This window comes from Heterocephalus glaber, unplaced genomic scaffold (assembly GCF_053883595.1).
Source record: "Heterocephalus glaber isolate CG9 unplaced genomic scaffold, H.glaber_assembly_v1.0 deba00001449, whole genome shotgun sequence".
Taxonomy (NCBI): domain Eukaryota; kingdom Metazoa; phylum Chordata; class Mammalia; order Rodentia; family Bathyergidae; genus Heterocephalus; species Heterocephalus glaber.
Window position 1 is genome coordinate 1,053,328 of NW_028258300.1, and position 12,751 is coordinate 1,066,078.

The 12,751-nt window shown below is 51.3% G+C and overlaps 1 protein-coding gene across 10 annotated transcripts in view; it reads right to left on the bottom strand.

Moving 5' to 3' along the window:
* Ssbp3 (single stranded DNA binding protein 3) overlaps nucleotides 1–12,751 on the bottom strand; it is a 152,383-nt gene that overhangs the window by 37,921 nt on the left and 101,711 nt on the right. For all 10 annotated transcript variants that reach the window (XM_004874635.3, XM_021252070.2, XM_021252072.2 and 7 more), the window contains one exon: nucleotides 6,949–7,038. In XM_004874635.3, coding sequence (XP_004874692.1) covers nucleotides 6,949–7,038 — 90 coding nt within the window. The remainder of the gene's footprint in view (nucleotides 1–6,948; nucleotides 7,039–12,751) is intronic.

Here is a 12,751-nt window from a genome sequence, read left to right on the forward strand (position 1 = left end):
AGCTCAAACCAGCCTGTCCCGCTCCTGGGGCAGGGGCTTCAGGCTTTGAGCCTGCGGCCGTCTTCCATCACAGAGGAGGGGTGGCTTGAACAGGTGGGGGAGGTGAGGGCAGCAGCAGTCCCCACCTCCAAATGTGGCCTGGAGCCCAGCATTTGGGGCGCCCCGCCTCCTCTCTAATCCTTCTTAGCAGGGGTGACCCTGCCTTCTGTCAGTGTAGAGACCAACAGCAGGGCAAAGGGCTAGGGATGCTTCTGTCCCCCAGAGGAAGAGAACACAGCACCTGTCTCCCCGCTTCCTCAAGCATCAGGGGGACAGACAGGGCAGGGCCCGGGGTTGGAGGGCAGGGCCCAGAAAGGTGGGGTTTGTTTCCCAAAAGAGGGGTTCCATCTAGAAGCCATGGACTTCAATGGATTTCTCAGAACCATCTGCTTGAGCAGATTCCACAGCCAGTTTGAGCCTGGGTTTCCTCCTCTATCCAGCAGAAATGCTATCAGCTCTGGGGCCTACCTTCTAGGGCCAATGAAACCATAGGAGACACAAGGGGACTCCTCTCCTGGCCCAGACAGTCCTTCCACCCAACCCCAAGAGTGGTCACCCAGCTCCACTAGGGCCTGAGAGCCCCAGCAGGGTGGGCAGGAGGCCAGGAGGCGCATCACACCTGCCTCTTGCTCTTCCCACCCCCGTGACCAGACAGAAGCCTGGACCTCCTCCAGGCTTGTCTCCTGCCCAGCTCCAAAGTGGGTACTAAGGGGTCACCAGTCACAGGCAGGGTGACACAGGCACTGCTCTCAGCGACCCCCCCCCCCAATTCACCACACCAGCTCCAGCAAAGGCCACCTCCTGAGATCACAGCTGGACTCCACACTAGCCAGCCTGCTGCTGGGAGCCCTGCCCCTCCAGCCACCCGTGAGCTGAGCTTTCGGGCTTGTGTTCCTCCCGGGCTTGTGTTCCTCCCCGCTTATTAGGAACCACCCACGGCTCCCTCTGGCTGTAAGTCCTCCCTAGGTCTATCCCCAGCCGACTCGGGCCAGCCCTGCTCATCTCCGGGACCTATCCCCATGCTCCAGCCACCCCAAACTTGCCCCTTCTCACTGGCATCCCGGCACACCCCCACCTAGCCTGCCCCACTCCCTGGCTGGCCTCACTCCAGTGTCAGTCCCTTTTCCCGCAGGGCCCTCAGACCATGCTGGCTGCTCCCTTGCCTGCTCCACAGCATTTAGCCTGCCACCCCTGAAGGAATCTCCCACCATGAAGTCACTCCCTGCCACTTCTACTGAGGCCCTGCATCCTAGGGACCACACCTGACCCACGGGTAAGGGAGGAGCAAACAAGCCTGGCCAGGTCTCACAGGGTTTAGGTTCTGGCTTCTTCCCCTGCTGGCCTCACCATCTGTCAGGTGGTGATCCAGCCCAGTCATCAAGACCTCACTAGGCACCAGCCCTGAAAATAAAAAACCCAAGGTAGTTGGATTCTTCCCAAGGCTCAACGTAGTTAGCACCGAGAAGCCCTTCCTGCCTGCTTGCTTCCTACTCCCTGCTTCTTCTGGCAGGAGAGGAAGTAGGAACCAGACAGCATGGCTGCAGCTCTTCAGAACAGGCAACAAACCAGCCTAGTTATGGCCACAGGCATATTCTCATTTAGCGGGCTTTGACCTCCCTGGAAACACATCGCCCAGCCCAAGGCTCCCGAGCATCAAGGTTCTCTGCCTGGTTACCACCACTGGCAAGCAGCTCACTACTTCATGGCAGAGTTGACAGATGGTGGGTACATCTTCTGGATGAAGACTCAAATTGGCTGTCCTGTTCTCTCTTGAGGACCTGGGAGCTGGAAGCTAAAGCCTCCAAGAGGCAGGAGCAGGTCTCCTCTACTCAGCAAGGTGACAAGATACTTCAGACAGCCATCAGACCCTTCTTGAGCCTGCTTGCCTCCTAGGGAATCCCCAGCTCTGTCTGCCAGAGACAGGAGAGGAGCTGTCTCCATCCTCGCAGTAGTAAAGGCTCAGGGCCCTGTGTGTCTCCTCTCTTGCTGGCCCGGCCACTTTGGTTTCTGGGTTGTGCGTGAGGCTTGCTCCTTGTGGTCCTCTCCCCAGATGGCTAGGGAAGGGGTGCCTGCAACCTCATTTCTGGGTATGTGGGCTTAGCTGGCAGGAATGAGGACCCACCAGAACGGGGGACAACACTGACTACTCCTTACCGTCCCCATCACAGAAGAAGCTATCCAGGAGGCTGGGAGCAGGACAGCCGAAGCTTTCAGCAAAGGGAGCTGATCCCCTCTGCTGCCCCGGGACTGTTTCCCAGAGAAGCCGGTCTTTCACCTTGGGGCCTCTTCAAGGCCAATGTCCATGTGGTCAGCTACTTCTGGAGCGCTGGCTACAGTGCCCTCACCCCTGCCAGAGCCACCACAGCAACCATGCAGGGACTGCTTGGAACACAGATGTGGGCCGGGCATTAGCCAGTCCAGAGGATCCAGTGGTTTCCTGCTGCCCACTGGACATAGCCTATCTTCTCCAATAAGGTCTAACAACTTCCCAGCAGCCTCTCCAGTGTTCCGTCAAGCACTGGTCACTCACCTCATTCTAGACATCCATCCAGGGCTTGTTCTCTGGGCAAGCAGGCTGCCAGCCACCACCACTACCACCCCACTCTGGCTGCAGGTTCACCTGGCTGATTCAGTTCAGGGCTAGAACCAAGCTCTATGCCTTGTACATCACAGGTGGCCAATGACCACACTAACGCCACTACCCCACCAGGATCCACTCCCACATCTATAAATAAGAAGTATGGACCTGACTGAGGTAGCAAGTAAATGGACATTTTCGTGGTAGACATCACTAACTGGTACCTGTTGCATGACTTCAGAACCACTCTCCAGAGTGTTCTGAGCAGCCACTACGAGTCAGGCCCAGCTGGGATCTGAACAGAAATTCATTTGTTACTTCTGACAGAAGACAGCCACAGCCTGTCTCTCTCTCCCCTTGACAATCAGACATGGGCCTACACTTGGGCTTCTGAGTGTTGTGGAAGAACAACAAAGCCGGGACTGGACTCCAGCTACAGCCCTTGGTTGATAATGTGGGACAGGCCATTCGCCTTCCTGAGTCTCACTCTCCCAACCAGCTGTGCCTCCTCTGCAGAAAAAACACTGTGGTCAAAGTGAAAGCAAACTGCACATTTCAAAACGCTACATAACTGAAAACAATTATTGGAATTTAAAAACAAAACAAGAACAAAAACAGCCTGTACCTAGTGCTGTTCCTTGTGACCCCTGCTCTCCTGTAATTCCCCAGCTGCGGACCTAGAAATCCTTATTGGACAGCATCCCCATGGGGCCAGGGAAGTAGAGGACCCACCCAGACCAGTGGGCCCAATCAAAGCCAAGCTGGGTTTGCCAGATGCATAGCCCAAGTTAAACTGCATGAAGCGGGGTTAAAAAAAGAGCCACTGCTTGATTATGTAAAATCTGCCTGGATCCAAAGCAGAAAAGCAAAGTTGGAAGGGCCCTCAGAGGCCATCTGGTCCAGCCTGCTCTGTCTCCTGGTGAGAAAATCAGGGCTCAGAGATGGGAGCCTCTTGCCCAAGGTCAATCAGCAAGTGTAGGGCCAAGTCCAGAATACCAGTCCTGGACTCCCAAGCTGGCTTCCTATTAGACACTTCCTGGTCAGAATGCTGGATCGATTGCTTTAGGCCTGGTGAGGATCCTCTCCTGTGATGTGAGCAACACAAATAAACTCAGTTCAAGCCTGCACCATGGCCTCAGTACATGCCAGGCACTGGGGAGGCCAAGATAGGGCTTTCTTTTGTTTTGTTTAAATAACAAGGAATTAGAATACCCTCGCTAAATTTTACCAAGACCCCAAGAACCCCACACTACTCCCCAACCATGAGGATGTGGTCAGATCAGTTCCTAAATCATCTCCCTGCCAGCCTTTAACTTGCTACCAGGCATCTCATCATGCCACGCCACAGGATAAGACAGGCATTCCCCAGCTCGGCAACCTGGACACCAAAGGACAAATCACACAGAGGCTGACATGTGGCTGCCCCAACCTGTGGGCTCCAGGACGGCTCCGAAGCCTGGCAGTCAGGGGCCAGAGACAGAAAGTCCTATGCTTTCAGAGGGGCTGGGATGGGGGGAACACAGCTGCTCCCTTACCCAAGCCAGAGGCCCCACTGGCTTCTAAACTTAAGTCCCAGCGTGGTGCAGTCCTGACATAAAAACTGGGCTGGCCACTGTGGGACTTGCTTTGGCCACAGCTGAACCAGCCTCCCCAGTGCAAAGCTCTCTCCATGACATCCGCCTGCCAAGGCCGTGGCCAAGGAGGGGAAGAAGTACAATTGTTGGCAGCAGATAAAGCCCTCGATATCATCTCTATTTCCCTTCTAATATCAGAGTAGCCACCTGCAAGATGAGTGAGAGGCAGGGCTGGCAATCAACAGCTAATATTCCTGTCGTAAGCCAACCTGCTCCGGAAATGGGATGCATGACATTCTTCCAGAGAGATGCCCTTTGCCCCAAGACAAGGACCCAGCCCAAGTGGTCAGCATCACAGCAGGAAGGACCAGGCTGTCTTGAGTGCTCCATCTGCACCCAAATGACGGGGAGCTGATGCTACTGAGTGAGAAAACACTCAGAGCCACCCAAGCTATGCACAGAGCACAGGACATGCAGCTCCCTGCTGGATGACCCAGGCAGCTCTTGCCAGTTCACCCTGACTGGGTGACAGAGAGGACTTCAAGTCAAGAGGGTCCAAAAGTTACCTCTGCCTGATGGTAGCTGGCAGTGGCTAAATAAGGACAGGAATTAGTCTGGGCTTTCTGATCACACACCCCCAAACGTCACAGGGGAGGGCCCAAGAAGTATGTCTGGAATTAGGCCTTGACCATGGACAATTATACCAAAGCAGGAAGTTGGGAGCTGCCCACATATCAGGCAGACCTGTTCCTTGTCCTAGACTCGGGGCAAAATAAAAGTCAATGACCTATTTTTAAAAATGCAATTGGCTACTGTCCACCTACTTCCACCAGAGTGGCCTCCACAGACACCCAGAGACCATCAGGCTACACACGGGTAGAACATGGTACTTGGTTCCTAGATGGACTCCGTACGCCAGGCAGGGAGGCCACAATGCATCCTTATCAAGGGCATCCCTGGCATTATGGGTGAGGACACCAGAGCCCAGAAAGAACTCCCAACTGGATCAAATCCCAACAGGAAGGCCCCCAGATGGGCACACAACACCCACCTGCAGTGGCCAGGAAGAGGCTGCCCCTGGTGTGGGAGGTCTCCTCAGACACCAGCCTCTTGGCTTCCCCTTGGTGCAGAGCAGCAGCCAGCCCAGCTGGCTGACTTTCCAGGGGTCTTTCTCTCAGCCCCTCTTATGTAGTCCTGTGGTCCTACCACAAGCCAAGGATCTAGCGATACTTGATGGGACCTAGAGTCTCACACCACTCCAGGTTTGAGGCTGTACCTGTCTCCACACCTTGGACAAGGATGTAGTTCTAGCAGTCTGCTAGGAATGGATACAAATACACATCGGGCCACCTATGTCATCAAGTGCCACTCCTACATCTCTCTCCTCTCACTGCCAAGGTCTTGGGTAACTTGCTGCTTCTGTTTTAAGGGATACCCATAGTTCACTGGGGTCCTTCTTGGCTTGTGAGCAACATGTTATAACCCTCCTCGCCCAGTAGTTAATATCAACCAAAAGGTCAAATCTTCAAAGTCAAAGCATTTTCCAGGTCATCTCCCGCCAAGGGAAGCCCCTAATCTTCCTAACAAGTGTCTATCCTGTTTTTGTTCAGCTATTTCCAGTGCCAAGGAACCCCTCACTCCCCAGGGCCACCTGCTGGGCCTCCACACTGCTGGATGAACATGGGTGCTACATTCTCTCAGGACTCTGCAACACTGGCCCCAGCTGTGCATTCCTGGGCTTCGCAGGAGAAATCTTTGCCCCCTTGTCTATGCCACAGGTCTTCCCATATTCTTCTCTGGAGTGCCAGCTTTTCAGAAGGCATGGAGAGTCAGGCGCATTCTGGAGTTCAGCCCTGACAGGCTTGGGTGAATGAGCAATGTCACAGTCAACAGATTCGTCATAAAAGCTCCTCCCAGCCCTGCATGTTGACAGCTCTCCAAGACGGCACTTCCCTGTACCAACCTGGCTTAAGTGGAATGAGCCACCAGGAGAAAAGGGAGGGATGGAGCAGGAGGTGCAGAGGGGGTGGTAGCAGGCAACCCTGACAAAACAGAGAGCCTGACTTCATAGCACCCCAGAAAGAGCCCAACAAGGTGTCCCGGAGAAGGCAGGGGTTGGCACCCACGTGGGATCTGCTCTGCCTATGGTGGGCACAGCGTGGGCACAGATGCCTGTGGGATGGCGTCTGTGATCACACTCGGAAAAAATCAAGTGGTTAACCAGAGGGAAAGGATTCCGAGACCTGACAGGATGGTGGGTTTTTTGTTTTTTTAGAGTATGCCTAAGGTTTGTAGTTTGGACAGGCAAAATAAACAATGACAACAACAGCGGCAACAAAACAGAAACAAAGAACAGTTTACTCATTCAAAAAAACAAGAAAGAAAATTTTTTAAAAGAAAGAAAAAAAGGAAAAGCAAAAAGCCTTTTGTTAAAGAAAGCTCCACACTGGAACGGAGGCGGCCCTGCCACCTCCCCAACCAGGGGCAGATGGTGCCTCCCCTGTGACGCTAGCATGAAGGGAACGAGCCTGGCAGAAAGGACACCAAGTGCAGGAGGTGCCTGCGTCCCCAGCCCTTGTCTTCCTTCTCAGCTCTGGGAAGCAGAGAGAAAGCGATGGGAAGGGGAGGGTTTCAACCAGCACAAAGCAACCGTATTTAGACCATGGCAAACTGAGCTGTACCATCTCCTGCTCTCCTGCCTGCCGCCCGCCCAGCCCAGCGTACAGGAGGAGCACAGGACCCAAGCCCAACACGTACCTGAAAGAAACCGGGCGGGATGGGGCCTCCAGGCATCCCATCATTGGGGGGAATGTTGCCAAGCACGGGGCTCGGGGCAGCTGCTGCACTCTGTGGGGAAACAAGGTGAAGGTCAGTGGTCAAATCCCCAACTAGCCCAACGTTCCAGTCCCTGTACCACTCGCCCTCCCTACCCACATCCCTCACATGCAAGGCTGCCTTGCATGTGAAGCCTTCCTGCTCCCCCAGCTAAGCATCGCCTCACCACCAAGGCAGCATGGGTACAGACTGAGCAATCAGAATGACACCCAATCCCTAGATGTGTTCCTCACAGGCAGGCAGGGACCTCCATAGTCTCAATGCCCACCACTGGGCCAAGAATGGCAGGGGAGAACGTGCCAAGGGTACTCTGCATGGTACCTGGCAGAGCAGTTGCTGGCAGCCCACCCACAGTGGCTATCACTGACACTATGATGCCCTTGCCTTACCCACTCAGCTGTTTCAAGACACTCTTTGAGGGCAAGAGAAGCAATTTATAAATTCTGGCGCCCTCTCCAAGTGGCTGGTGTGATGTACACAACAATAAATGCCCAGAAGACTAAGCAAATGTCCCAGGACAGTGTGAAGCAGGGCAAGTATGAGTGCGTTCTCAGCCCCCACAGGGTCCCAGGTGCCTGATGGGGCACTGGGGTGGGAGGCGCACATGGGGGGCTGTTGTTATTGTCATTACTTTCCTCTTTAGATGCTGCTATGCTGGCACCCACCTGGTACATCTGCCTCAACAAATGCTCCCAGGGGTGAGCAGACGTTGCTCTCCTGGCCTGGCTCCTTTCCAACAATCTGTGTCAAACCTGTTCGTGTGACCGGCGTGTCTGTGCCTGGCTCTGTGCTCACACGGACACAACTGAGACTGAGACACCACACCCCGGCCCTGAGGAAGCTACAGCCCTGATCCCTGCTTCTCCCACCAATTCTAAACCTCCAGCTGCTCTTCTTGTAGAAGCCCCCTTCCACCACTTCAGTGGTTCCCAAACTCTATCAAGGCAGAGACTGTGAAACTTAACATCGATCCTCTGCCAAGGCTCTGGGAGTAAGCCCCCCATGGCCAGGAAACAGAGTGCCTCATTCATAAACACAGTTTCCCTTCTATGACTACCATGAGGAAGTCACCTCTCCTTTCCTGACCTCAGCCATAAAACAGGAACCAGGGCCCTAGCCTCCAACTCTGACGGGAGGAAACGTGGGACTCCCGCGATCACACTGCATGCAACAAAACAAACTAATGCACCTGGGTTCAAGTGCTGCCATCTGCCCCAGCAAGTGGAAGGGCTGGGGGAGACCCCTGGGCCTGGCCACTGGGCCTCTCTGAACCTGCTTCCTATACAAAGAGGGACAGCAGTGGCTGCCCTGGCTGCAGGGTGGGGAGGACTGCCTGAGGGAACGGGCTATATCCTTCAAGCCAGGAGAGCTCTGTCAGTGTGGGAATGAAGACCACCCAGTGTGGGCATGAAAGGATGCCTGACACATCGAGAGTACAGAGACGGGGTGAGCTGCAGGTTGTTTTCAGAAACACACCCTCTGTAATTAAAGAGACTGACAACCACTCTGTAATGTGCTTATAAGTTTCGAACATTCCCCAACTACATGGATCTAGGTCTCCTTTCCCAAGTCCTAGGTCACAGGACCACTCAGAACAGGCAGGAGATACCTGCCTTGCCCCAGCCACCGCCCCAGCCACTGCCCCAGCATTATAGGGAAGGGATCATAAAGGAGTATCTGATGGGTTATCCATTAGCAACATTATTTTTTCTTTGCGGTTAGTGGTTCTGTGAAAATGCAACTCTTGGTGATTCGCAACCAACAATCACTCCTCCGTTGAAGGAGCATATCACTTTAAAAAAATAGGGTGAGCTGAACATCTACCTGTATTTTCTTCAAATTCTTTTAGATATTTGTGTCAATACTTGACTCGAATCCTTCTTAGTTATACCATGATTTAAGTAACTTAGTAACAGACACTACGTCATCGTTTGCTAACTAGTTTATTTCTCTTTGGTATTGGGTATTTTGACTTACCTGTTGATTTACACTGGACATATGTAGATCTACTTTAGGGTAAAATGCCCATGTCCTTTGTCATTTGGGTAACTTTTTAAATATTTAGATATAGGATAGGGATATGTTATAATTAATAAGAAAAAACTTAAATATAAACTTGAACTCACAAGCATGCTATTGCATTTCTTACGAAGCTCCTTTGCTCTAAGATGTGGGTTTCCTATGAAATTGGAGTGAGTCAATGGTTCCAGGAACCAAGGGTGGGTGGGCGGTCGCTGGTTCTTTAAATGGAATGGTCAGCATAACCATGGTCCTAGCAAACAGGTGGAGTAATTCTCCAAATCTGGGATGGAGGATGAGCTTTGCTATCCTCCAATGAAGACCAATAAAGAAACGCCATGTTAGCAATGACTATCGGGACAGGAAGTCAAGGAGACAATTTTTATCATAAAGCTTTCTCTAGCAGCAAAACTAAGTAGTTCTGCAGTGCTTAAATCTGTACCCTGGATTATGACAGCTATTGCTGGTCTTCTTTGATTATGAAGTGAACATGGGTTCACAACAGAAAATGTGAAAGGGCAGAAAAGCAGTAACTGGTAGTGTTGGGAAGCCAAAGAGTAAGAGGCTGGGAAGGGCCTAGAAATAACTGTTGCTTGCACAACCCAGTCCCAGGAGATCACACGCACACACACACACACACACACACACACACACACACACACACGAAGATGGCATGCAGGGTCCCAGTCCCCACCCTCCTGCACCTTAACAGCACAGAGTGTTTCACTAACTCCAGGACCCAGCACAATGTAAGGCACACAGCAAGTATTCAATAAGTGATTACGACTTGCATTATTCAAAGACTTGCTCAAACCTGGCCATCCAGAGCCAGGCCTTTCTAGAGTGCTAGGAACTGGCTTCTCCCTGCGGTTTCCAGCTTTGAGTTAGCGCTCCATTAAGGCACTCAGCAAAGCGTCTCATGTGAGTTTTCTCTAAAAACACAAAACCCAAACCCAAACCCCCTGACATTCACTGGGGCCCACGCCATGCCGCTGCTGCAGTAGGTACACAGGATGGAGCTCCTCCGCCAGAGCAGGCAAGGAAAGAACACTGGATTCAGAAGCCAGAGGCCACACATGTTGACTTGGATCTTAGCTGAGTCCACAGACAGGTCCCTCCTCATTTGGGGACTCAGTGTCCCCATTTGTCCAGTGGTGGGGCTGGAGCAGATGACCACTGAGGCCCCTCTTCCACGGGTCTCTGCTCAGCCCTGTCCACACACCCAGAAGCAGCTCCTATAGGAAGACGACTCTCCTCTCTCCAGAATACCTGAATTCCAACTCTTCGCTGTTCATCACAGAACATTTAGAGATCAAAGCTTAAGCAGCACCCAGAGACCTACCCATTATCTGAGCCTGCAGGTAACAATGGTGATGTATGTACCCCAGGCCTCCCCCAACATTTACCTGTAAATGTACGTACATGGACTAAAAAGGCCTGGCCAACCAGGAAAATAGTTGGGCGAATTGTATAAAAACAAAACAACTGTCATTATTTGCTGACAATATGATACTTTACATAAAAGACCCAAAAAACTCTGCCAAAAGACTTCTAGACTTAATTGACAGATTCAGTAGAGTAGCTGGATGCAAGGTCAACACTCAAAAAACAATAGCCTTCTTATACACAAATAACAGACTGAGAGAGAAATTAGGGAAACAATTCCTTTTACAATAACATCCAAGGGCCAGGGATTTAGCTCAGTGATTCCACCACCTGCCTTGAAAGTTCAAGGACCCAAGTTCGATCCCCGGTACCAAAAAAAACCCCCAAAAAACCCACAATACAATAGCATCCAAAAAAATGAAATATCTAGAAATCAATCTAACAAAGGAAGCAAAAGACCTCTACACTGAAAACTACAGCACTCTGAAAAAAGGGACTGAAGACGATATAAGAAAATGGAAAGACATCCCTTGCTCCTGGGTAGGAAGAATCAGTATAGTGAAAATGGCCATACTTCCAAAACTACTACATAGATTTAATCCAAGGCCAATTGAAATTCCAACAATATACTTCACAAAACTAGAGAAAACAACCCAAAAATTAATTTGGAACTGGAAGAGACCTAGAATCACAAAAGCAATTCTAAGCAACAGAGACATGGCAGGGAGTATCACAATCCCTAACTTGAAACTATACTACAAAGCTACTGTGATAAAAACAGCATGGTACCAGCAAAGAAACAGACCTGAGGATCAGTGAAATATATTAGAAGATGTAGAAACAACTCCAGACACACTCAGCCACCTCCTCTTTGACAAAGGAGCCAACCACCTTCATTGGAGGTGAATAGCCTATTTAATAAATGGTGTCGAAAAACTGGATTTCAACCTGCCAAAAATTAAAACTAGACCCATAGCTATCACCATGCACTAAACTAAGATCAAAGTGGGTTAAAGATCTAAATATTAAAACAGAAACACTAAACTTGCTGGAAGATAAGTTAGGTACAACTCTTGAAGACACTGGCATAGGAAAAGACTTTATGAACAAAACCTCAGTAGCATGGGAACCAGCACAAAGAATCAACAACTGGGATCTCATCTTATTAAAAAGCTTCTGCACTGCAAGAGAAACCACCAACAGAGCTAAGAGACAACCTACAATGTGGGAAAAAAATTTTAGCAGCTGTACCTCAGACAAAGGACTACTATCTAGAATATATAAAAACAAAACAAAAATACAAACAGCAACAGAAAAACTAACGTAAAAGGCCTTGGACAGGGCGACATGGCCCACTTGGTCAGCTGCCCCGTCTACACCTAGGGGCATGGCCACCTGAAAGGACAGCCTGAAGCTCCTACTCAACGTATTTTTGTTCCTGGCTAGGCAGGTTTCTGAGGAGGGCTGAGCCCACAATTTCCTAATGGAGAGTTATCTTTGGGGTCTCAGGGTGAGATCCCAACCACTGGTCTCAGGGCAAGACCCCTCAGTCCTTCCCCGTTGTGGGACAGACACAGTTCACTGCAATCTCGGGTGCTCCTTGCTGTTAGGCTCTCAATACTGACACTTGAATGAGAAGGGGATCAGCCCTCTCCAAGCGAGGAAGTCACATTTGAACCTGGGATCTGAGCAACTGGTAGAGCCCTGGAAGGCAGGATAAGGAATTAGGAATTCAGCTCTGGGCAGCGGGAAGGATTTCTAAGCAGAGGGGCCCATGACCTCTGAGAACTCCACAGTGCCCACCTCACCCTGTGCCAAGCACACTGATGCACTGATGTCAAGCATACCCTGACACCACCATAGTGCCCAACCCTCCACCACCAGGGCTGGCAATGCCCGCAGGCACAGGGGCCTCTCATCTTCCCAAGAGGAGTGCCCTGTAGCAGGGGTCTTCATTCATGCTTCCTTTAAGAAGCAAGGGGGGCAGGAGATTCTAAGATATTATTTTCTGACCTCACCCCAAGAACCCAGCTATCCTCACCCAAACCAGCATGCAATCTCCCTGAAAAACAGTTCTATGCACTTGAAGTTCCTGGAAAACTGAATAAAAACGAGCTCAGAGCAAACTGTGGGACTCCTGCCAGATCAGCCAAGCCCTCCAGATGGATTTATAAGGCTGCAAAAATGGTACTTTGTTCTGCAAATCCCCTCCCTCCTCACCCCGCCCTAGTACTCAGGCCTTGGCATGCAGCAGTGCCAGCCACATGCAAACCACCAAGTGCAACCTTTCTAGACTGAAACTCAACCCAGGCCAAATGGC